This window comes from Odocoileus virginianus, chromosome 23 (assembly GCF_023699985.2).
Source record: "Odocoileus virginianus isolate 20LAN1187 ecotype Illinois chromosome 23, Ovbor_1.2, whole genome shotgun sequence".
NCBI classification, from domain to species: Eukaryota; Metazoa; Chordata; class Mammalia; order Artiodactyla; family Cervidae; genus Odocoileus; species Odocoileus virginianus.
In genome coordinates this window covers 6,436,805-6,462,445 of record NC_069696.1, presented here as the reverse complement: position 1 = coordinate 6,462,445, position 25,641 = coordinate 6,436,805, and the positions used below count along the sequence as shown (strand labels likewise).

Genomic DNA, 25,641 nt, shown 5'->3' with positions numbered 1-25,641 from the left:
AGATCCATAAACTAATTTGCTGTTGTAGCACTTCTTAGCATGTGACTCACAGGGAACTGAAGTTCCCTACTCTGGAGTGTTTCTGAGCTTGAAGGCTGCCTAATCAGGTTTGATTTTTTAATCCAATTTGAAGTGAGAGAGGTTCCTTGCTCTGTGAGATCTGAACCGTAGAATGAGTTTCTCTTAGCACCAGGAGCCTCTGTGAAGTAAAAACCCCAACACTGACTAGGTGGGGAGAATGGCAGAAAAGATCCTGTGCAGCTGGCGAGGCAAATGTGTGTTCTCTCCTGAGTGAGGGCATTTTCCATATAAACTTCAGCGTGTTAAGTGAGTATTCCTTCTGAGATGTTCCCCCCATGTGGGATGGAGAGAGGAGTGAAGGGTCAGGAAGATTCTGAGACCCAGCCTTTCTGATGCAGAAGCAACAGTGTCTCCCTGGGCCACCTGTTCCTCAGGGTTGGTGTGGCTCCACCAAGGGCGACAGAGGAAATGCGTTTCCTTTGAAAGCTTGGATGGGCTCTTCCACTTGCAGAGTATATTAAATGACAACAGCTGTCAAGTCTAGCAAATTCCGTGAAGGCTCTGTTTTGAATTTAAGAGACTAGGAAATCCTTATGATTCTAAGACAAGAGATTCCATATTGTAAAGCAACTATACTTCAATTAAAAAAAAAAAAATAAAAAGATTCCAAAGGCATTAAGAGGGTAGAAAATGAAGATGTCAAGCCAAAATTCCTAATGCTTTAATGTGATAGCCCTTTAAGGAAAAGTTTCCAGGCTCAGTGAGAATGATGCTTAGAGTAAATGCTGGATAAATATGTTGAATGAATAAATGGGAGAAAAGAAATGTATTGCTTTATAGCCACCCGTTCATGAATTTCAGCCTGTCCCTTACAGATACTTAAATAGGTTTTCAAATTTTACCTTCAGAGGACAAATGGTTTCCTACTTGGAAAAAATACCATACAAGAGGGAAAATGTTAATTACTCAGTAGAGTTGTAAAACCTTGGTTAAAAGGTAAATAATCTACTTTAGCAAAACATATATGTTATATATACAACTTTTATATATCAATCACACCTCAATAAAGCTTTTAAAAAAGATAATCTACTTCAAAGGGAGCAAAACAAAATGAAGAATCTGTGTAAAAACAATTAAATGGTTAATCAAACTATAAACATAGTCCATACTTCTGCAACAAATCTTTTATCTCTCTAAAAGTTATCACAGTAGGAGAAAAAAAAAAGAAAATTCAATTTTGGTTTAAAGACCCTGCTGAGTTACCAGATAAAGTCAAACGTATGCTAATTGACATTAGACCAGAAAGAGTTATGGAACTTCCCCGGTGGTCCAGTGGTTAGGCCTCTACTCTTCCAATGCAAGGGACTGGGTTTGATCCCTGGTGAGGGAACTAAGATCCCATATGCCATAAGCCATGGCCAAATGATTAAAAATAAATAAATAATCTTTTTTTTTTTAAAGAGTCATATTAAAAGGTCAAAGACAAAGGGGGTTTGCAGGGCAGTGAGACTACTCTGTGATACGCTGCTGGTAGACACATATCATTAAACATTGGTCTGAACTCAGAACGTGCATCGCCAGAGTAAACCCTGCTGTGAACTACGGACTCTGGGAGATAATGTGTCAGTGTAAGCCTATGGTGGTAACACGTGGACCGCCCTGGCGGGGGATGCTGATAGCAGAGGCAGCTGTGCACCTGTGGGAACAGGGTCTACCCAAGAAATCTCTGTTCTTTCCACTCAATTGTGTTGTGACCCTTAAAACTTCTCTAGAAAAAAAAAACTAACAAAAAGTATATTTTACACTGATGCTGGAGCCCACAAAGGTTGTCACCTGGGTAGTAAATGGATAAAACTTTGGGAAAGGAAATCTGAAGAAGAAGAGATTAGATTTTTCATGCAGACTCAAATCTAAGAGAAAATGTTGTCTAAGGGACAACAAAGAAAGGAATTGTGGATGCAAAACATTACCGGCTCCTTACAGTGATAGAAATGTTCTAAAATTAGGTTGTGCTGATGGTTGTACAACTTGGTCTCGGTAAATACGCTGTAATCTATTGACTTCTACACCGAAAGTTTTGAGACTTTCAGACCTATATGTTTTTGGTTCTCTTGACCCTAACTGGGGTTGGGTCCCTAACTAATTAATTCCAGCCTTGACCCTTAAAGACTATGAGGCTGGAACTGCTGATGAAAATCTCAGCCGGGTCTGGAGGAAATGTTTCTCCTCCCTGAGGTTGTGGAAAAGCAGATGCTCTGCTGGGTCTTAAATACCCAGGTGAATGGAGCCGATGACCAAGGAGATTCATGTGATGCTTGGACTTCAGGTGCTGTCACCGTGTCCCAGAAAAGGAACATTGAATTTCCAAAAAGTCTGCCATCCTGTGGGTTCTCTTATTTAAGATATATGGCTCTGGGTATATTTTTTTCAATAGATTTATTTTTATTTATTTATTTGGCTGTGCCAAGTCTTGGTTGTGGCATGTGAACTCAGTTGCAGCATGTGGAATCTAGTTCCCTGACCAGGGATCGAACCCAGGCCCCCTGCATTGGGAGCACAGAGTCTTGGCCACTGGACCACCAGGGAAGTCCCCTGGCCATAATTTTAAATTGACATCTCTCTTTTCTGAAATGTATGGGACCCATGAGTTTTGTTTGCCAAGGCAGAAAAAAAAAAAAAACATGGACTCTTTTCTTCTCCCCTCACATAAGGTGGGAAAAATAAATAAATAAACCTGTGACTCTCCAACGAAGAGTTTGACCTCATTTAAATTAATGTATTAAAGTCCCAATTTTACAGATGAGGAAACTGAGGCTCAAGTAGGTTAAATCACTTTGGCGCATCACATAGGTTGGGGAATGGCTTTGACCCAGGATTTGAACCCAACCTGCCTGACCCTGGTCTTTGCCCATAACTACTAGGCTATGCACATTATCATTTAATTGTCAAAAACAACCTTAACATGTGGAAACAGAGAGGTGGAGTGACTTGCCCAAGGTTACACAGCCAGTAAGGGACAGGCGGAGGGTCTAAACCCTTTCCTCATCTGGAACCTAGGCCTGTGGACTTTCCATCTGACCTGTTGCCAAGCTTCCTCCCCAGCCCACCTGGCCCCCGCCCTGGGCTCACCTGCGCTCTTGCCCGAAGAGGCGCTCCACCTCTGCGCGGCCAGGGCTGCGGGTACGGCCCCCGTTGCTGCCCTGGGGCCCCGGCTCCCTCTGCGCCAGCCTCCTGGCGGGGGGCAGATCAGCCAGCACGGTGTACTCCTCCCTCTCCAAGTTGTGCCTGATCTCCCCTGGGGGTGCCGAGCCCCAGGAGCCCCCCGAGCTGCCCGGAGGAGGTGAGGGTGCCAGGAGTGCTAAGTCACTGGGCGGGTGGCGGGGTGGGGAGGAGGCGCGAGGGGCATCCCGGTGCCCGATGCACACCTGAGGGGGCAGCACTGGGGAGCCACGCAGAGAGTCGGTGGAGGGGGCCAGGCTTTCCATACTCGTCCCAGGGGGGTCCTGGAAGAAGAGGGAGGGCTCGGGGGGCTGGCGTGGAGGGGACGAGAAGGAGGGTGCATCGCGGTGCCCAATGCACACTGGTGCGGGGATGGCAGGAGGCTCATGCAAAGAGTCCATGGAGGGGACCAGGCTCTCTGTGCTGGCTCTGGGGAGATCCGGGAACAAGAGGGAGGGCTCGGGGGCGTGGCGGGGCGGGGAGGAGGCCCGGGGTGCATCACGGTACCCGATGCACACAGGTGGGGGGAACTGAGGAGGGTCATGCTGGGGGGACTGGTTCTCAGCATCCAATGTGTCCGGGAGGAAGGGGAAGGGGTCAAACTGGGTGTGGCGGGGAGGTGAGGAAGCCCGGGGGGCATCCCGGTGTCCAATGCATACAGCTGGGGGCATATAGGGGGGATCATGGTGGGGCGATTCACTCTCAGATGCATGGAGGTCTGGGAAGAAGGGGAAAGGGTCATGCTGTAAATAGCGAGGAGGCGAGGAGGCCCTAGGGGCGTCCCGGTGCCCAATGCATACAGCACATGGAGGCTGGGAGGGCTCGGAAAAGGTCTGGGGTGCACCATGGGGAGTGGGGTGCAGAGGCGAGGACGTCCTGGAGGCACCGTGGTGGCCTGGGTTATGGGAGGTGGCAGTGGCCCGGAATGGTGAGTTGTGCTGGGTGGGTCCAGAGGAGGACTGGTGTGAGTCCCGCTGAGCTGGTCTAGCAGGAGATGAGGTCTGAGGCCGGGCGCTCTGGGTTGGCCGGAGGGCAATGGATGCCCAGGGAACCTCACTTTGCTTGGAGCGAGATGGGGAGGAGGTTCGGGGGCCATCGCTCTGCGTTGGCCGGAGGGGAAAGGAGGCCCATGGGATGTCTTTGTTAGTACGGTGGGGAGAGGCGTTCCGGGGATTGTTCCACTGAGAGGAGCGATGGGGAGAGGATGCTCTGGGATGGTCTTGTTGGGTGCAGCCCTGACAGGTGCTTCCAGGGTTTTCCTGCCGTGAGGAAGAGGATTTGGGATTGTCCCGTTGGGTACAAGAGGTTTTAGGGTTGTCCCTTTGGGCAGAAGAGCTTCTAGGTGTGTTCTGTGGAACACAAGGTCTGGGGTTACCCCGCTGGGGAGTACAAGTCGGAACAGGAGCTTGAGGGTTGTCCTGTTGGGTGTAAGAGGCTCTGGAGGTGTCTTGTTGGGCGGCTCTGGGGGGAGAGGAAACCCGAGGATTATTTCGTTGGGTGGATGAAGTTCTGGGGCTGTCTCGTGGGACAACTCTTGAAGGAGAGGTTGCTCTGGGAGTGTCCCGCTGTGTGGAAGAAGTCTTGGAGGCGTCCTGTTGGGAGGACAAGGTTCTGAGGTTGTCTCGTGGGGCAGCTCTTGAGGGAGAGGTTGCTCTGGGGATGTTCCGCTGTGTGGAAGAGGTCTTGGAGGCATCCTGTTGGGCGGACGAGGTTCTGAGGTTGTCTCGTGGGGCAGCTCTTGAGGGGGAGGTTGCTCTGGGGGCGTCCCGCTGTGTGGAAGAGGTCTTGGGGGCATCCTGTTGGGTGGATGAGGTTCTGGGGCTGTCTCGTGGGACAACTCTTGAAGGAGAGGTTGCTCTGGGGGTGTCCCGCTGTGTGGAAGAAGTCTTGGAGGCATCCTGTTGGGTGGATGAGGTTCTGAGGTTGTCTCGTGGGGCAGCTCTAGAGGGGGAGTTTGCTCTGGGGGCGTCCCGCTGTGTGGAAGAGGTCTTTGGGCCATCCTGTTGGGTGGACGAGGTTCTGGGGCTGTCTCGTGGGGCAACTCTTGAAGGAGAGGTTGCTCTGGGGGTGTTCCGCTGTGTGGCAGAGGTCTTGGGGGCATCCTGTTGAGTAGATGAGGTTCCAGCGTGGTCCCGCTGGGTGATTCGGTGGGGAGAGGGGGCTCGGGAGGCCCCGCGTCGTGGGGAAGCCGCCTGGACAGCGTTCCTTGGGGCAGAGCAATGGACAGAGGGAGCCTGGGAGGTGGCACTTCGAGGACCGCTCTGTGGTGTCACGGGGGAGGCCGGGGTCGGCACCGACCCGGACCGCTCCAAGGAGAAGTACCCGCTTTCTCCCCGGAGCTTGGCCCAGTGCTGTCCGGTGCTTCGGTTCCCACCTCCGGAGCCTAGAGAGAGGAGGCAGCTTCAAGGCAAGTGGAGAGGTCCAGGCGGCTCCCACAGCTTACCTTTCCTGGTCCCCTGGGACGGATGACGGGGGCAGACCCCATACCATCTCCTTGGAGATACCATCTCCTTGCTCCTCTGCCCCTAGGAGCAAGCAGACTGCAGGAGGGCTTAGGTACCCCCTCAGGCTGAAGTCAGGAGTTTGAAATTGAAAACCAGGCAGACTCGGTCAAAGTGGGGTGGGTGGTAGAGCCAAAGGTCACATAGTGACCTTCAGAAAAGAAGCACTCTTCCACAGCAGTTTTAAAAACCGCCTCTGTGAGCCCAGAGAGGAAGAGCTGGATCTCATAGCAGCTACCAACAACTTTCCATTTCTGTTCTACTTCCTGCAATTGGATTCCCAGAACTCCCTCCCTCCCTTCCAGTGAGACTCCTGTATGATAGCTCTAGAAATTTCCTTTTGTGAACCGGCAGCAATGGCCTCACCTGGGGGGGTTGCTAGAAATGCAGGCTCTCAGCACCCCCACCCCCACTGGGCACACTGCATCAGAATCCACGTTTTAGTAAGATTCCCAGGCCATCTACACGCACGCCACAGTTGAAGAAGCCTTGATCTAAGGGATTCGAGTAACTTCCCTATTCAGTGAGGGACACCCTCACAACCCCCATCCCCACAAAGGGACAGCATGATAGTGGTGTCACGCTCCGCCCTTCTCAGTCCCTTGGTCCCAAGCATGTGGTAGCCACCAGCCCCGTGCACGTACGTCCCTGGGTTGGTGCTTCAGGAAAGAAGTAAAGGCTATTGTGGCCTGTCTTGACAGGGCCATGACTGCCTTCATTAAAGGCCATGCCTCAGAGTCCCTCTTTTCTGGGAAGTTCCCTGGTGGCCCAGTGGCTGGGACTTACTGCCTTGGCCCAGGGTTCAGTCTCTGGTGGGGGAACCGAGATCCCACAAGCTGCATGGCTTGGCCAATAAACAAAAAAGGAATCCCTCTTCTCCTGCTTTGAAACTTCCGCCTCCTCCAAGCTCTCTGAGCTGGTATCACTGAACCCTGAGTCTCTAGTACCCTTCAGAGGACTGGAACCACACACAGAGCAGCACTTCAAGTTTTCATCATTGGGAATTCCCTGGTGGCCCTGTGGTTGGGACTCAGCATTTTCACTGCCAGGGCCAGGGTTCCACCCTTGGTCGGGGAACTAGGATCCCGGAAGTGGGCATAGCACTGCCCCCGAGGAGAAAAGTTTTTGCCTGTTGTTGCCTGATGAACTGATGTCCCATGACATTCCAAATCTGCCAGCTCCTCTCATCTACCTCTTCCTACCTCCCCACTCTCAGCCTCCCTCCTGTCTCACCTGGAGGGTTACAATAGCCCTCCAACATGTACACTCCGGGCACAAGGTCATCATCTACCCAGGGAGATCCTTTCGAAAAGCAAACCTAGCTAGACCACCCCAGCTTACAAGGAAACTGACAGCTATCTCAGATGGGAGAAAGTTCACAAGACATAATGATTAAATGCAATGTGGGATTCTGGATTGGGTCCTGCAACAGAAAAGAGACATTTGTGGGAATAAAGGTGAATTCAAAGAAAGTCTGTAGTGGGAATTCCCTGGTGGTCCAGTGGCTAAGACTCCGCACTCCCAATGCAGGGGGCCCAGGTTCAATCCTTGGTCAGGGAACTAAATCCCATATGCTGTAGCTAAGAGTTCACAAGCCTCAACTAAAAGATTCCGCATGCGGCAACTAAGACCCAGAACAGTCAAACACATAAACATTAAAAACAACAAAGACAGTCTGTAGTTTAGTTAACAGTATTGTTACCAGTGTTAATTTCTTAATTTTGATAATTGGGCTATAATTATGTAAGATGTCAACATTGGAAGAACCCGAGTGAAGGGTATAATTGAAACTCTCTATACGATCTTTGCAACTATTCTAAAAGATTTAAAAACAAGCACACAAACCACTTTCGGGGCTCCTGACTGCGCTTGGAATAAAACCCAGGCATTTCCCATGGCCAGCAAGGCTCTGCCCGCCCCCGCTGGCCTCTGAGGTCCCTGAGGGCAGGGGCCTCGCCTTCTCACTCACAGCTGTGTCTCCTGTGCCTAGCACACCATAAGTGAGCAGTAATGTTGCACCACCACCTTCCAGCTCTGAGCTCTGCCTCGTCCTGGAGTCTTCCCGCCCCGTGAGCCTGGGTGCTGGCTGAGATAGCATTTCCCGCCCCTCCCAGAGGCTCACAGCTGGTTCAGCACCCCAGCCCCAGTTCCTTCCCTTTCCCCTGATCAGCGCCTCCTTTGAGCCTGGCCCAACCAGGATCTGACTTCACTCCTGCAGCCCCTTTATGAGCACACGGGGCAGACTTTGCAGATGCTCAGGGCATCTGTGTTCTGTCCCTCAGCCAGCCGGGCTCAGCACAGCCTGCTCCATCCAGTGTTTGCAAACTGGGAGGAGCCCTAGGGGGATGTCAAAGTGTTCCCAGCATCTTGCACCTGGCTGATTCCTCCCAGGTGGTGGCCTCCTGCTGCAATTTGGGAGCGTGCCACTGGGTGGACAGAGGTGACTGCCTTTGATCAAGCCAGTCACATAGTGAGGGTTCCCCCCCAACCCACTACCCTGTGTTTAAAAGCAAGAAAGCAGATGTCTAGTACAAAATCCCACCACGATCAGGCCGTTCACACTGGGGAGGCACTTCTTCCCACACACCCTCTCCCCAGGGGCTGAGAGGGCAGGGCAGTGGGGCTGGGGTGCTGACAAGATCTGATGAATGTTTTTAAAAGATGGCTCAGCTGCTGGAGGGAGAATGGACTGAAGGGGCCCGGCAAAACCAGAGACTGAAGGAGGCTCCGGCAATAGCCCCTGGTTTGATCAGGGAGCCGTGGCAGAGAGGGCAAAAAGGAGACATATTTTGGGGTGTGTTTTGGAGGTGCTGACCAGAACTGCTGCTGACTGGACATAAAGCGTAAGGAGGGACTTCTGTGGTGGTCCAGTGGCTAAGACTCTGAGCTCCCAGTGCAGGGGGACTGAGTTCGATCCCTGATCAGGGAACTAGGTCCCATATGCCGTAACTAAAGGATCCTGCGTGCTGCAGTGAAGACTGAAGATCCTCTGAGCTGCAAGACCCACATAGCCAAATAAATAAATAATTTTCAAAAACAGACCTCATGACAATGCACCTCTAAGCAGTCCATGAAAAGTGTTAGTCACTCAGTCACATCCAACTCTTTGCGACCTCATGGACTTTAGCCCACCACGCTCCTCTGTCCATGGAATTCTCCAGGCAAGAATACTGGAGTGGGTAGCCATTCCCTTCTCCAGGGAATCTTCCCAACCCAGGGATCGAACCTGGGTCCCCTGCATTGCAGGCAGATTCTTTACTGTCTGAGCCACCAAGGAACCCCTCCACGTGTACCTCCTAAGAGTGAGGACGATCTGCTTCTGTTATCACACTCAGGAAGTAAAGCATGGATACAATACACACAGTCCACATTCAAACTGCCCCGCTATCCCAGTGATGTCTCTCATAGCTCTTTATTTTCCTATTCTGGATCCAAGCCCGGATACACATGGCATTTCGCTTCCCTGACTCTGTAGCCTCTTTTATTCAAGAACAGCTCCCCAGTCCTTTTTGGTCTTTCATGAAGAGTCCTGTCAGTTACTTTGCAGAATATCCCTCAGTTTGGGTTTGTCTGATGTTCTGTTGGGATTAGAGACAGGTGATGGATTTTTTTTTAAGCAGCCAAATTGGGAAAAGATGCTGTGTCCTCCCCTGTGCACCACGCAGGGACACCCAGCCAGTTTGCCCCATGCTAGGATGCTGGCCGACCACTTGGTTAAGCTGGTGTCTGCCAGATCTCCTCATCCTAAGGGCGCCTTTTCCCTCTGTAATCAATGTGTAATCTGAGGGGTGACACTTTGAGGCCATGTGAATATCCTGTTCCTTGACAACCCTCCATGCAGGAATTTAGCATCAGCCAGTGATTTGTGCCTGAACCAGTTATTACTATGGTGGCTGCGATAGTCTCTTTAGCTGGTTTCTCATCCTGCAGCCTCACCCTGCATCCTTTGCATCCTTGCCCTAGTGAAACTCTTTTAAGGCTCAGAACCAATGACATCACTCCCCTTCTCAGAAACCTTCTGTGGCTCCCTACTACTTAAAGGAGAAAGTCCAGGGATTTTTCTGGTGATCCAATGGTTAAGAATCTGCCTTGCAATGCAGGAGATGTGGGATCGATCCCTGCTCAGGCAACTGATACCCCACATGCTTTGGAGTAACTAAGCTTGCATGCTGCAACTCCTGAAGCTGCTTGCCACAACTAGAGAGTCCATGCATCACCATGAAAGATCCTGCATGACAACATGACAAAGCACCCAGGTGCTGCAACTAAGACCTGACACAGTCAGATAAATAAAAAAGAAAGAAAAAATAAAGAAAGACATAGAGACACTTTAAAAAAGAGAGAGAGAGAAGAAGAAAGTCCAAACCCCTTGGCTCAACTCGAGGCCCCTCATGGTTTGTCCCAACTATACACCCCACTCTTTGCTGAAGTTGTACATACCAGGATACTCCCTCATCACACTCCTAGCCTGTACTCAGCAGTTTCCTCAACTAGAGCACCATGTTCAGAAGGCATTCCTCTGAGTCCTTCCCGGGCTGGAATGAAGCTCTTTCTGCCCTGCCTCCGTCCCCGCAGCTGTTTCTGCTCTTCCTGTGTCCTAGGCTTCTGTTCATCTCCTGTCTGTTTGCATACTGAATGATGAGCTTTCTGGGACAGGGACCATGTCTATCTCCCCCTGAACACCCAAGGTGTCTAGCATAAGGTTTTACACACAGTTAGTGCTCATGTGTTTGATGTCTGAATGCTACAGAAGCCATGGGAAGCCCAGACTGCCCTGTGGGGTTAGGACATGGATGCCCCATCTCACATCTCCAAATCCTCTGAAGGATGCTAAAGACACAGGCTCAGAGGCAACACAGTGCAGTAGTGATGGAGGGCCCAGCATCCTGGGGTCACATACCAGCAAGATGCTGACCAGTGTCACAGGCATCAGTGGACTTGGCCTGACCGGCGTCTTTTGTTTTTCTCTGGAAACATCACCTTAATTTCTTCTGGGCCATCTCCTCTCCCAGACTCTCAGAGGTTTGCACAGGGGGCTGATCCCATCCCTGGTCACCAGTTTGGGCACAAGAACCATGCTGGGTCCCAGGGAGAACCCTTCCTGGGACCGCAGCTACATCTATAGGGAAGATTGTACCCTTTTACTGTGGGAGTTGAAAACTAGGTAGGCTACAGCCTGCCACCGCTGCTGCTCAGCATGTCGTCATCAGGGGAGGATCTGGCTGAGAATGAAGCCAACAAAGTAAGCAGAGCAGAGACCAGATTTCTGATGCTGTCTGAACACCTGGATCCAGCCAAACCTGAAGTCATCCCCCTAGACTTTCACTCAGTCCGTTTCTGTCACTTGCAACCTGAAGATCCTGACTCACCAGCTGTGAGATGATGTATTTAAAGCAAGTTGCAGGGCACATTATGTCTGCTCCATAAGAAAATGGGAACTGTTACTGTTATCCATCCAAGCTGCCAAAAGAAGATGCAACCAGGGGTCTATGTGACCAGAAACCTGGCCATCTGGCTCCCAGTTCCCAGGACATCACCACACCTGTGGTCACAGGGACCAAGCTGGCCTGGCAGAAGGTACTTACCCTCCTTCTTCTGGCCTGCAGTGTCTCCTCCTCCCACAGGGGACTGGGTGAGGAGAGGAGGAGCCTTGCGGGCACTGTCAGCCCTTGGCACCTCCTGCGACTTCCGTGGGATCATCACGGTGAAGTTGTCCCCACTGGGGGCCTCCTCCCGTCTCTCAACAGTGTCCCAGTCCTGCCAGAGAAGGGGAGGAGAAAATCTGTTCGGAGAGCAAAAAGAGAGAGCCCAGGGCCAGCACTCCCTGCGTGAGATGGGTAGATGGAAGGGAAAGAAGCTGACACTGAAAGTGCACCTGCTGTATACTCAGGACTGAGCTGGGATCTTCAATCGACCCTGTGCAGTAGGTACGTCCACTGGCGCTAAGACTTTGCCCAAAGTCATACAGCTGGGAAATGGTTTACATGGGAGGACACTTGTACCCAGGGCAGTTGGACTCCATGTGATAGGAGGGCCTTGGTATAGGGGCCCCACCCCAGAGACATTCCAGAGTCCCCAGAGAAGTAGGTGTGTTAAAAATCTAGCCCCACTGCTTCCCATATGTATGGCCTCAAATAATACAATTCTCTTCTCTGAGACTCAGATTTCCTGCCCCAAGTCAGGGCCATGCAATTCTCTACCTCAGAGTGGGGTGGTAAGACTTCCCAAGACACTGCCCACGGGCTGGGATGTTTTATTCTGAATCTTATCACTTTCCCTTAGGTTCTCATGGATAGTTTGCCTCTTGTGGCCCAGGACAGACCTTTGAGGGTTGAATGTCCCAGGAAGCTCCTCTGAGTCTCCTCTTTTCCCGGCTAAATCGCACCCCGACCCCCCGCCCTTGCCAGGCCCCCAGCCTGCTCCCTTTCCTCTGATCCTCGGAGATCTATGCCAGGGCTGGTTATGGGGCTGAGCAGTGTGTGACCAGGGCAGGGCCTTGGACCAGTCTCACTCTTGCTCTGGGCACCACACCCAACATCCCAGCCTCTGTGAACTGAGAGATTTTGGCAGCCAGAGCCCTTTGGTGATTCACCGGGAGCAGAAATGCCTGCTTCCGTCTCGTCATAGCCAGACCTTCAGCCCCCCTGGACTGGCCCTGCAGAGTCCCCGCCCCTCCATGGGCAGCCCAATATGCTGGCTAAGTCTGCAGAGGACCTGGGCTCCCTTCCCGGGTGTGAGACGCTCAGCCCTGTCTGGAGGTTTGGGCGGGATGCCAGGGCTGGCCCGGGGCTGACACCTGCTCTTGCCCTGGCCTCCCGCCCCCATCTCACCACCAATGATGAGTCGCTGGTATCATCAGGGGCTTCGCAGTCAGGGCTGGCGCTGGGGCCAGAGTCGGGGCTCTCGTTGAAGCTGCCACACGGGGAGGAGGCCAGGCCCTCCAGGTAGGGAGCTGCCTCAGGTTCCCGGCTCCTGGAGGCAGCTGTGAAGCCCTCTGCCAGGAGCCCTGCTGGCGGGCCCCTAGGAGAGGAGACAGACTCATGACTTTTTTCCTCAAAGTAATAGGAATTAAGGAGTAACACCCCACCACCACTCAGGTACACACACAGCCCATGTTTGGGCAGAGGAGGGAGCTAACACCAACAGCTGTCTGTGCTCCGCCCTTCACAGGGCCTATCTCGTTTAGCTCCAAAAGTCTTGCTTTTAAGTGAGTGCAATGATTCCCATTTTACAGATGAAGAAACTGAGGCTCACAGACGTCAAGGGGCCGGACAAGGTCACAGAGCTAGGAAAAGGCAGAAAAGCATCGTGACTCAGGGCTGTGGCCCCAGCCCCAACCATGTCCCTGGAGCAAAAGAGAGAACCCCAAGCTCGGTAAGACTAAGAAGGCAGAACAGTGCTGGGCTAATGGGGAGTTTTGAGAGGTAGCAGGGCGCCAGGGGCGGTGACAGGGCCACCAGTCAGGAAGCCAGGGAGGGGGATGTAAAGAAAGCCTTGCTTTAAAGAAGCCAGTAGGTTAGAGCTGGCTTTATCCCCAGTGAGTGACCCACAGATCAGCCTATGAGATAGAAAAGGGTGATGACCCTTAAAAGAGGCCTGTGATCAAATAAGTTTGAGATATATTACATACTTCTCCTACCTTCCCCACCCAAAAGCACAATGCATGCTAGCAAACTAAAATCTCTAAGCCCTGCAAAAAAAAGATATTCAAATTTGTTTATCCCAGACTTTCTGAAACGTTTGAATTCAGAGCTGTTTTGTTTTTAAATAATGCCTACCCAAGAGGAACACACAGTCCCAAAACAATGCTGATGTGATTCAATAACTCTTTAAAAAAACAAGCAAACAAACAGGGAAACCGAGGTATAAAAAGAGGCCAAAACTTGCTTTTAAGTTCCCACAGCCCATCGGGGAGGGAACTAAAGCTAGACCTCAGGTTTCCAGACTCTCAGCCATGCCCTCCAAGGCACCATGGCCCCAAAGAGGGACTTCAGTCCAACTGAGGCCCCAGAGTGGAGACGGCCCGGAGCAGTGCATGGTCAGGTAGGTGCATGATAACAAGTGCCCCTGGGTGCAAGACTGTTTAATCTTTTAAAGCAAAGGGAACCAGGAAATGTGAGCAGACTCTGGGCCATGCCCACGCAGGGTGGGTACACAGCTGCTCCATCCCCCAAGTAAGGGCCCATGGAACATGCCCACTGCTCCTGTGCCCAGGCCAAGTGGACAGACCATGTGACCCATGCCAGCAGCCATCACAGGCAGAGGCTGCCATCAGGAAGGGGCATGGGGTGGGATGGGTGAGGGCATCCTATCCCAGGAAACAGGCCCCAGGGTCCTACCCACCTCTCAGGCTCTGGGCCACGGCCCGGACCCACCACAGACTGGCAGCTGGAGGTCGGGGTGCTGAGCGGGTCCTCAGGGGCAGGCCGGCAGCGGGGCAGGTCGCAGTAGGGCACCTCAGCGCTCCCAGGCCTTCCAGGCTCCTAAGACGGAGTTGGAGAGGAGGTAGCTCACGGCCCACGTGCGGGCTCCCCTCCCCCTGAGCAGCCCCTCCCCCCACCAGGCGGTGTGGAAGTCTCCAGACAGCTCCTCGGGATCTCTGCTTCTCAAGGAGAGCTGTCCATCAGACTGGAAGCGCCCCTGGGGACCCAAGCTGGGGACTGGCAGAGGTACAGGGTGTGTGCATGCGCACACGTGTATAGGTATGTGTTTGTGTAAACTCCTGCAGTGTGTGCAAGGATTCACATGTGCACGTATGTGTGTGTGGCCGATGGGTACGTTGGTGCGTCTGTTTGCAGAGTGTATATACGTTTGTTTATATGTGTTTATAAATACATGCATCAACATACCCACTCAATTTGTGTACACAAACAAGCCTGTGTGTGTTGGTACACATGTGTGAGTGTGTGCCTGAGGATGTGAAGTGCACAAAAGGATCCCAAAGGGTATTCTGTCACCAAGAGACATGGATGAGGACTGCGGGGGAGGGGGAGGATCAAGTTGGCACAGAGAATGTAGGAAAATGTCTAAGGGAGGAAGAGATGGAAAGGAGACCTTGGAGAAAAGGAAAGATACGCCCTCCAAAAGGAGAGTCTGGGGCTCCAGGGCTGGAAGGTCAAGGTCCCAGGAGTGGGGGCGGGGCCCCTGAGCCAACTGCTGGCTCCTCACTGCCTCCAGCCTTGAGCAGGGCCACACCTGTGAAGGCAGGTGCTGGGCTCACCCGGGGGGAACGGCTGCTCACCTCTGGGACGGCCCCCCCCCATTTTTCCCCATCTCCTGGGGTGGCAGGGCCCTCCCTCGGTAGAGGGGACAGCGGCCGCGGCACTCTGCACCCCGCCTCCTCTCAGGTTACCTGGGCAGCAGGCTCCGGCAGTGGCGGCTGTCGGCTGTCAGCACCTTTGTCCCCGGGGGGCTCCGGCTCAGGCCCCCACGCTGCCACCCTCCCAGGCCCCGACTCTGGGCCGTGGCAGCAGCGGCCGAGGCAGCAGAAACCTTAGAGGGCCCGGCTGCGGGAGCAGGGGCCCCTCATTACTGTTTCATAAGCCGGGGCCCAGCCAAGAACAATGCAGGACATGAAACCGCAGGAACCCGATCCTCGAGGCTCACCTGAGAGCAGGGCCGGGCGGGGGGCCTGGGCATGGGCTCCCTGGGGGCCCTGGAGCCCAGAACCAGGGCGGAGGCCACAGCCTGGCCGCAGCCCCAGGGTGGGCACAGAGTCTCCGGGTTCCAGGGAGGCCACCCCTCGGGGACCTGGGCAGTGCCAAGGAGTGGGCTGGAGTGTCTGCCGAGCCAAGCTGAGCCAGAGAACGTCCCGCTGGCTTCAGTTTCACCCCCTGCCCCGGAGCCAGATTCTGATCAGCACCCGGTGGCGGGAGGTGTCAGAACTGCAGCCCAGCCTGGCGCCTTGGCTGCCCTGGGGACCTTGCCACGTGAATGAAGAGGGAGCGGCTCTCAGGGAATCGTCAAGGGGTCCCAGCCCACCTGGGGCCACCAGGACTCCCAGTTTGTCATGGTGCCTGCTCCCTGCTTTTACCTCCAGCCCCATCAGTACCCCTCACCCACAGGAATAGGCCCAGCAGCTAGTCCCCAGCTCTGATTTCCTGTCTGGCGGGTCAGCACGGGCTCTGGCCTCAGACAGCCTGCAGGCCCAATCCCGGCGCCTCCACTTCCCAGCTGAGTGACCTCGGCCTAGTGACTTTCCTCTCTGAGCCTGGTTTGCTCATCTATAAAGTGGAGGTAATTAATGGACCCACCTCCTAGGGGTGTTGTGAGAATTAAATCAGTTAATATGTGTAAAAGGCTTATAACACTGCCTGGTCTGTACATATTAAATATCATAAATAATGTAAAAACATTCAATGGAATTTTATTAGTGTTAAATCAATGATATGTTAAATACACTTAAGAATAGATGCACTGAAAAGGAATGTGTGGAGTCTGACATACAGCAAGACCATCCCACTTAGCCCCTCACTCCTCCATCCAGAACCCGGCCATGACCTGGTCAAGACTGTGTGATTTCCAGGGATAAGACCTCCCACACCTCTCAACCTGGGAGACTCAGCTGAAGCAGAGCAGAGATGCATCCAGAGCCTAGGAGCCTAGGGGAGCTGAAGTAAGCTTCTGGGAAAGGGATGCTCTGGGACCTGGAGCCATTTCTGCATTTCCTTTTTAAAAAAAAAAAAATTCTCTATTTTATTTTAATGTATCTATTTTTGGCCATGCCCCATGGCATATGGGATCTTTAGTTTCCCACCAGGGCTCAGACCCCAAGCCTCCTACCTTGGAAGCTCAGTGTCTTAAACACTAGACTTTCAGGGGAGTCCCTGCATTTTCTAACATAGGTGAAGACATCAGAACTGGCTCTAACCCCAAGTGATACATTTATCAGGCCCCTCAGGGATGAGTTTGCTCTGCAGTGTAATTAAGGATCCAGCTGGGAAATGCACAGCTCCATCCATGCCAGGGGGTGCTTTTTTAACACACAGAATTTGTGACTCCACATGTTTGAACCTGTTCATCTGTGAGCAGGGCTTTCATCAGTGCTAGATCCTGATGACTTGAAAGCCTCTATCTTCCACTGAGTCTGGCTCCTGAGCTCGTTATAGTAAGTAAACCCCACTCATCCTCACTGTGTCCCCCAGGCACCTCGCACTCACCACCCCAAACAACTCCAAACAAACCTCTTATCCCAGGAACCCTGCCTCAGGAAATAACTTAGCAGTCAGTCATGTTCTGGCCCCTCACCTTACTCAGTGACCAAATCCTTTCCATTCTCCTATTCAGTTAGTTTTGAAATGTGTCCATTTGCCTACATCCCGTCATCTCTGATATGAGTAATTGCACCTTTTCTGCTTTGGTCACCTGGTTTGCTCACACTCTCTGCTGTCCATTCACTGTCCTGCAGTCAGAGTGACTTTTGAAAATGCCAATCTGATCACATCACTCCCGTGTTTAAAATCCTTAGTGGTTCCCCATGCTTCTCGGGGAAAAGTCTAACGTCCCCACAAGGCTGGTGAGACCTACTTCCCTACCCCATTCTCCATCCTTAGCTTCTCTCCCTTCTCAACTGTGCCTCCTACTTTCTGCCTCAGGGCCTTTGCACATACTGTTTCCCTCCCCTTCCCCCAGCTTCACTGGCCATGCCCTCATAGTCCTCACCAGGCAGCTAAAATATCATTTACTTTGGAGTACCATTCCCCAGTGCCCTACCATTTACCCTCACGCAACCGTCATCAACTATTTGCCTGATTACTTTGTCTCCATTTCTCTTGCTTGACACCAAACCTCATGAACCAGAAACTCTGTCTGTTCTATTTAGCACTGTTTACCCAAATCTAGCATAATGCCTGACACATTTTAAGCACCTCTTCAGGACTTCCCTGGCAGTACAGTGGTTAAGACTCCTTGCTTTCACTGCAGGAGGCAAGGGTTTGATTCCTGGTCAGGGAACTAAGATCCCTCATGCCATGTGGTACATCCATAAAATTAAAAAAGAAAAAGAAGGAAAAAAGCACCTCTTCAATACATGTGAACACACGAGGTGGCCCAAGGTCTCATCTGGGAAGGGGTAAGACTGAGACTAGCACTCAGACATGTCTAAACCCAGGTTCCTTCTCCTGTTCCAAGTTTGCATTCCCCCCACCCACTGGGATAAGGTCATCTGCAGGGAAGATGGACTCACAGGGCTTTCAAGCATCTGCTTCCTGAACTTGGGGGTGAGGGCTAGGGAGCTATTTTTGGCAGTATCAGGACAGGTAGAAAAGAATCTCCCAGGTTTATTTTTCTGGATGGGAAGATGGAAGAAAGGAAACAAGTGTGTACTGAATTAGCCACATGTGACTTGGGCTATGCAGGGCTGGATGCCCTGAGGGTAAGGATTTGTTGCCCCACTTTACCCATCAGGAGAGTGAAACCAGAGAGGTCAATGACTCATGGTCACACAGCAGGTGAATGGCAAACTAGGCCTGGAACTCTGGTCTGCCTGACTCCAAAGCTGAATAGCAACTCCCTTATAATGACCACTTCTCAGAGCCTAACGCTTGCATGGAGACAGCCACCAGGCTCAAGAGGGGCACTGGGAATGGCAGAGTCATTAGGAGGTCAGTGGCAAGCACTCTTGAAGAATCACGGTCCCATGCTTCTCATAGCCCCAGGTTTACACAGACCAGGGCTGAGCCTAAAACTTCATCCATCACAAAGTGAGAAAATGCCTCCCCTTTCACTCCTCCAGTACCTTCAAGGAGAAAGTCCCCAGTGGGTATGGGGTATCTATAATGCCTAACACCTACCAATCTCCCTTTTTAACAGACAGACAGACAGACAGCAGGACCCAGGCTCAGAATCCCTTTTTAAAAAAAATTTTTGGTCACCCTACTTGGCATGTAGGATCTTAGTTCCCTGACCAGAGATCAAACCAGCACCCTCTGCAGTGAAAGCACAGAGTCTTAACCACAGGGCTGCTGGGGAAGTCCCAGGCTCAGAGCCTTTAGCCTATGACAATACTTCCTGGTTAGAATTTAATGACATTTCTGACTTTCTTTTTCCTTTTCCTTTCTTTCCTTTTAAGCTTCTATATGAAGGACATGATCCTAGTTTTCTATTTGTGGTGGTGATGTAAACTTTTATTTTAGTATAAGTTTAAAAAAGCGTACAGATTTAAAGACTAATACAGCAAGTAATGGGCTTCCCAAGTAGCGTTAGTGGTAAAGAACACGCCTGCCAACGCAGGAGACATAAAAGATGCAGACTCGATTCCTGGGTCAGGAAGATCCCCAAGAGGAGAGCATGGCAACCCACTCCAGTATTCTTGCCTGGAGAATCCCCACGGACAGAGGAGCCTGGACGGCTACAGCCCACAGAGTTGCAAAGAGTTGGACATGACTGAAGCGACTTAACATACATGCACAGCAAGAAATAGGTTATATGAGGCTTAGTAAAAAATAATAAAAGCAGGAGGAGAATGACTGGCACTTGGGAAACACTACCATGGTTCCACAGCCTCACTGCACAGATTAGGAAAAGTGAGGTTCTGAACACAAGGAAGGTCAGTGTCTGGGTTCAGCTGCAAGTTAGTGGCCTGGCCAAGCATCCACATCACAGACTCCTTTGTCCCAAAGCACCCCAACCACTCTGGGAAGCCTACCCACCTGGTGCCTTGCTCTGTGGGCCTCCTCAGGGTGGCAGCAGTCCTGACAGCAGCTCTGGGCCAGCACATCAGCTTCAAAGTGTTCGCAGGAGGCATTCCCAGCCACCCCCTCCATATCAGTCGAGTCAGGCCAAGGCAGCTCCTTCAGTCCGATGGTGGGGCCTGGGAAGAATGGCAGGGGGAGACAAAGACCAGCTGACCTGAACTCCAGCCCTGGTTTAATCCCAGACAGCCAAGGACCAAGGAAATGAGGTTATCCATCAATTCTTTCATCTGTTCGTTTATTCACTCAACAAACACTCATTAAGCACCAGGCACTCTGCCAAGCATTTGACATGTGATTTCTACTCATTACTGCAGTGTTGCTCGAAGTGTATTTTGAGGACCCTGCGTTAGACTCAGCTGAGTTGCTTATAAAATGCATATTCCCAATTCCTTCCCTGATCCACCCATTCAGAATCTCTGGAGATAAGGCACTTACACGGGCATTTATCCAATGCATTTTATACAAGTCTCCCAGGTGATTCCAATGCACCCCAAAGTTTCAGTGCCCTTGCCTTACAGTTAACATGCGTTGTAGATAAAATGAATGCCAATTTCAGATGAGGCAGCTAAGTCTCACAGAGATTCCATAACTCACTTAAAGTCCCAGTGGCTGAACTGGATTCAAACCCAGGCTGTGTGTCTCCCCGCACTCTCAGAGGTGGGCATGAAGGAGACTGGATCACACTGTCCACTCACACAGATTCCCTGGGAAACCCTAGGAAGAGAGGCAAGTGGCCAGCCAGGTATTTTCAGAGTTGAGGACAAAATCCTGGATGAAACTGAACAACATAGGGTCACACAGCAAGTCTGGCAGAGCTCAGCCAAAAAGAAACCCTGGTGTTGTGAGGAGCGTCGGGCTTTCCCCTTTGGGCTCCACAGAGGGTTCCAACCCCATGTCCTGGGGTGGCCAGGGGAGCCCCACTAGAACAGTGTGACTTGAAGATGCTCTTCTCACCCCCATCAAGGGGGGTGGAGTGAGAGTAATCCATATCCCCAAGCACACATGCACCTTACCATGCCCCCAGGTCAGCAGCTCATACCTGCCAAGTTGCCTCCAAAGTGTCCCAGGGGATCTGGCCTTAGCTGCCAATCTCAGCGGAGATCTGGAGGATTTCACATCCTCCCCTGGGGCAACCAGGGAGAAGATTCCTGGCTCCTTGACCATCAGACCTGAGGAAGTAGACGGGCACTGAGGGGGCTAGGGAGCACCCACTGGCCCTCCGGTAGCCCTGGGGTCTCTAATCCACCCAGGGCCGTTCTCTCTCCTTGTCCTTCCCTGCTCCCAGTGGTGGGGGGTGGCGGGGGACGCACTGGTCTTGCCCAGTCTGGGCGGTTCCTTCCTGATCCCGCCACATAAAGGAGCCTCAGACGAGAACGCTGCTTATTTCCCTGCGGGCGAGTGTGGGGTGCTCAACTACACGTGCCCTTCACCGATCCTGCTTCCTCCTCCCACCCCCAACCAATTAAGAACCCTTCTCTAAAATGCACTTTAGGTGTGGATAGAATGAGAAACCTTCAGCGGACATGCATGCCCCACCCGGAGAATGGATCCCTGGACCTCTCTCCATCCAGCTAGTCAGACAGTCCCTCCCCGTGTCCCTCACTCCTCTACCTTTCCTCACTAGCCTCCCCTCCCTTCCCACCTTTCCGCTCGCGGTACTAACCTCGGCTCGGGTTTCCACACACAGTGGGTGCTGGGGTGGGGTGCCAAGGGTCACAGCCTCTCTATTTTAACAATGAATCAGAACGTCGCCCGGGAGGTGGGCGAAGACCACGCCTCTGCCGCTCTCGCATAGGTTCTCCCTAGGTGCTTCATTTACATGAATGGTGTGGGATTGGACAACCCGAGGGAAAGGGGCGGGGAGGAGGCGGGGCAGAGGCGGGCGGAGCCCAGATGTCTCCGAGTGCGGGACCCGCCGCACGTTTAGCCCGAGCAGCAGCGTCAGGGTTCCCAGGGGGATCTCGGGGCGGCTGGCACTGGCGAGTCTGGATCTTTCTAATCTCTTTCCCTTCGGTTCATTCCCGCCGCAGTTCCCTAGTCTGGCTTTAGCCCATACCTTGGGCTAGAGACTTAATCTCTCTGTGCCTCAATTTTCTAATCTATAAAGTGGAATTAGTAACTGTTGAGGACGAAATGAAAAGCCCAGGAGTTTTCAACTATTTGCACATTCATTTGCACACTTCCATCGATGTGGAGCTCACTCATAAAATGCCCAGCTCCTCCTTTTTAAAAAATATGCCTTCTTTTTTAAGTTGACACTGCACTGTGTGCCAGCTCCTATTCCAAAATCTCTACATCTGTGAGGATGTAGCAACCTGAAGGATTCAGTACCAAGATCCTCATTTCACAGCAACTAGGATTAGAGAAATTAACTACCTCATCAGCGTCACCCAGCTAGTAAGTGGCAGAGCCAAGACTAAAATCCTGGTGTGTCTGGACTCTACTGGTTACTACAGAGCATCTTCAGTCACTAATTCTTTCAGCCACTTACAGGTACCTGGTACATGCTAGGCTTGTGCTGGGCACCAGGGAAATGGTAACGTGAACAAAGTGTGGCTCCTGAAAGGGCATACTCACTGATTAGTGGGAGAGACAGACCTCTGAACAGGTCATCCTGGCTCAGGATGGAGTGGGTGAAAGCACATCTTATAACTAGGATAATGATCTTTCTGCTCAGCCCCAATTACTGTAAGCAAAACAGGGAGTAGTTGGCCTTTAGCACTTCTTGGCTGTGTGACCTTGAGACAGTTACTTGACCTCTCTGAGCTGGGGGGTGAGGTGGGTGCTTGGTTTGAGTTTGAAGCTCAGGTATGGCCTCTACCCACCATTAAACAGTAAAATCAGGAGCCAACTCAGGGTAGCACTATTGACACTTTAGTTCACTCAATACTTACGGAGCCCCTGCGTTGTCAGTTGTATATGCTGAGGACTCATCAGTGCACAAAAGAGCAAATCTCCTGTTTTCAGGGCACTTACATTCTAGTGGAGACAAACAGATCTTAAACAAGATAAATAAGCAATATATGGAGTGTACTGGCTGGTGGTAGTGTTAAGAAGAAAAATGAAGCTGGGGTGGGGGTGGGGTTGGAAGTGGCTGGTGTGGGGAGGGAGTCACTTCTTTTTGGGGGGAAGGACTTTTATTTTTATCCTTTTTTTTTTAACTGGAGGATAATTGCTTTATAGTGTTGTATTGGTTTCTGCCATACATTAACATGAATCAGTCATAGATATACACATCTCTTTCCTCTGGAACTTCCCTCCCACCCAGGCATCACTTCTTAGATAAAGTGGTCGTGGAAGGCCTCTCTGAGACGGTGACCTTTTAGCTAAGACCTGGAGAAGACAAGGCAGAGTGAACCTGCAGGTCCCAGGGAAGAGTGTTTCGGGCTGAGGGGACAGAAGCAGCGAGGCTGGAGTGGAAAGAATTAGGGGGTGAGGGGGAGAATCAGTGGGCAGGGTTGGTGGGCTGTTCTGAGGGGCTCTCTGTATCTCTGGAGCCTGCCTGGTTGTACGTCTCCAAGGCAGGGGAAACCGTGGCGGGGCGGGTCAGCAGTCAGGGTCCTGAAGGAGAGATGGTTGGGAAGAGGCAGGCGGAGGGGGCTGGGGAGCCAAGGGTGTATTGGGTGTATTGAGGAAGCCCCCTCCTGTAGGGGACAGCGGTAGTTTCAGGCCTGATATGGGAAGGCCAGCTGCAGCCCCATTATATAGATGGGAAACTCAGACTCAGTGCCTCGATGACAGTGCCTGGTCTAAAAACATGCTCTGAGTTCTGTGGGGTGGCTCATGGCATAATGGTGGCAGCCAGGCAGCGTCACCTCTCGTCACCATTTCGCCCCAGTCTCCCACTCCTCTTTCAGATCCCTGAAGAGTCTATGCCTGCTCGCCTCTGTTCACACCATTCCCCTGGGCCCAGATAACCTCTTCAGAGATCTGGGGAAGCAGAACGATAAGTGACAGCTCTAATCTCCTCTATCCCTCTGAGCCTCAGTTTCCTCACTGTTCAAGCAGGAATGGTCATCCTCCCAGCTCACCAGCCTGTTGTAGAATCATGTGGTCTGGGCAGGCAGGATAGAGGTGAAGGGGGCTGTGACCCAACTGATCAGGGGCAGGAAGGCACGAATCTCTGAAGAGGTCATCAGGGCAGGCTCCAGCCCAACGCAACCCTGTGAAATAAGTGGTGATCCAAAGCCACCAGGCTCATTTCTACGGGAGAAGCTGAAAATCTGAACATTTAGATGAAACCTCAAATTTTTAAAATATGGCTAAGTCAAATTGCTTTTAAACGCTGTGTGCGTCACCAAATGAATCCTCAGGACTTCTCTTTCATGCAGTGTCTCTGGAATGGTAAATCACAGATTGTCATCCACTAGCAATGACTTAGGACTTCCCTGGTATCTCAGCGGTAAAATCCCCTGAACAGGTCATCCTGGCTCAGGATGTAGTGGGCAATGCAGGAAAGTGGGTTCAATTCCTGGGTTGGGAAGATCCACTGGAGAAGGAAATGGCAACCCACTCCAATATTCTTGCCTGGGAAATCTCATGGACAGAGGAGCCTGGTGGGTTACAGTCCATGGGGTCTCAAATGAGCCAGACACGACCTAACGACTAAACAACAAATGATTTAAATGCCACCCCCTCCAGGAAGCCCTCTCTAGTTACCCTAGACTTGAGGGAGGGCTCCCTCTGCTGGGATCTTGCGCATGACTCCCATTGTTCCTAGGACGTCTTTCACATTGTCAACCTCGTGAGTGGCGCCCCCTGGAGGTAAGATCCTGGATCTCCCTTTCCCTTTTCTCTGGCCTTCTTCAGCTGTCTGGCAATGTTAGTGTATGTATCTAGGGTGTGACTTATGTGAGGAAGGACCCACAACTTATGCATACTTATGTTCTGGGGCTTTCCCTGGAGATGTACATGTGTCCAGCCAGAGACTACCTACAGCTTAAATCCCAGCTCCAACAGAGAGACAGCGAATAGTTAGAATTCAGCTAAAGCCGTGTCCTGTCATACATCAGGGTGGGGTGGGGGCACTCACTTCAGTATGCCTCACCTGCAAAATGGGCTCAATGTAATTGCCTGCCCTGTGGGGTTACCTGAGAACTCAGTGAGTTAAACCAGGTAAAGAGGGACTGGCAAAGAGTGAGTACTCAATAAATGTCATTAATATTCTCTCTTCTCCAGTCTCTTTCTCTCCATTCCCATATATAGAGTTTAGGGAATGTAAGTCCCTGGAGGGCAGGGACCACTCTGTTTTGCTCAGTGCTAAGCACCTAATACTGCTTTACTAAGCACTTCCCTACTGGTGCTTAGTAAATACTTGGTTTGAGAGTGAGTGGTGAGTAAGAGGAGGGTCTGCCCACCTTTCCTTTGATTTTTTTTTTTTTTTTTTTTTTGGCCACACTGTACAGCTTGTGGGATCCTAGTTCCCCGGCCAGAATCAAACCCTTCAGGGAAATGCATAGCCATAAGCACTGAACCACCAGGGAACCTCCTCTCCCCTGGATTATTGCTGGAAGGTCTTGGAACTTCCAGGCTCCCTCGCACCCCCGGTGTTCCCTGACCCTGCCATCAGGGTCACCCCCAAAGTCATCCCTGACCCTGACTTTGACTCTCCCCAGGCTAAACCCCCTCCCCCACTCACGGGCTCCCGCTGGCCACAGGATAAGAGTCCAGATCATTAGCTCAGCATCTGAGACCCTTAAAGGTCTGGTCCCTTCAAGCCTCTGCAGATTTCTCCTCTCCTCTAACCACCCCTCCCCAGCCTCTCCTCTCCCAAGGGCTCTCTGCCCACCTCTCCATCCCCTTTCCCATCCACCTGGCCGAACCATCTTTCAAGACTCATGTCAGTGTCACCTCTTCACTGTTCTGTGCCCTAGCCCTGGGCCTATATGTTGAACCCTGACCTCCAGGGTGAACTCCATGTGTCTGTCTCCCCCATGAGATGTGAGGGTCATGTCTTATTAGTTGTAACCAGGGTAACTTTTGATGTAACTTAATCTGAGACTCAGTTTTCTCATTTGTCAAATGGAGCTAGTATCCGCTTCACAGTACTGTTGTTGAGTTGATAATGTCACTAGCACATTGGAGGCGCTTGATAGATTTGTTTCCTATCCTCCTTTTGATTATTTGCCAGTCATGGTGACTAAGAGGGAAGGGAGAGAGCAAAGTTCACTCGACAGGGAAGGTTTCAGCAAAGGCCTGAGGGAGAT

At 51.8% G+C, this 25,641-nt stretch overlaps 1 protein-coding gene and 1 non-coding gene across 2 annotated transcripts in view; both read right to left on the bottom strand.

Moving 5' to 3' along the window:
• Positions 1–21,187, bottom strand: part of TRIOBP (TRIO and F-actin binding protein) — a 59,055-nt gene extending 37,868 nt beyond the window's left edge. Inside the window, exons 1-7 of the mRNA XM_070453303.1 lie at positions 21,099–21,187; positions 20,475–20,604; positions 19,391–19,551; positions 14,085–14,224; positions 12,572–12,761; positions 11,327–11,498; positions 3,151–5,623 (exon numbers count right to left, since the gene is read on the bottom strand). Coding sequence (XP_070309404.1) covers positions 3,151–5,623; positions 11,327–11,498; positions 12,572–12,761; positions 14,085–14,224; positions 19,391–19,504 — 3,089 coding nt within the window. The 5' untranslated portion in view covers positions 19,505–19,551; positions 20,475–20,604; positions 21,099–21,187. The remainder of the gene's footprint in view (positions 1–3,150; positions 5,624–11,326; positions 11,499–12,571; positions 12,762–14,084; positions 14,225–19,390; positions 19,552–20,474; positions 20,605–21,098) is intronic.
• Positions 2,535–2,607, bottom strand: TRNAG-CCC (transfer RNA glycine (anticodon CCC)). Its single transcript has one exon. It is a non-coding gene; the product is annotated as a tRNA-Gly (tRNA).
• Positions 21,188–25,641: the final 4,454 nt, after the last annotated feature.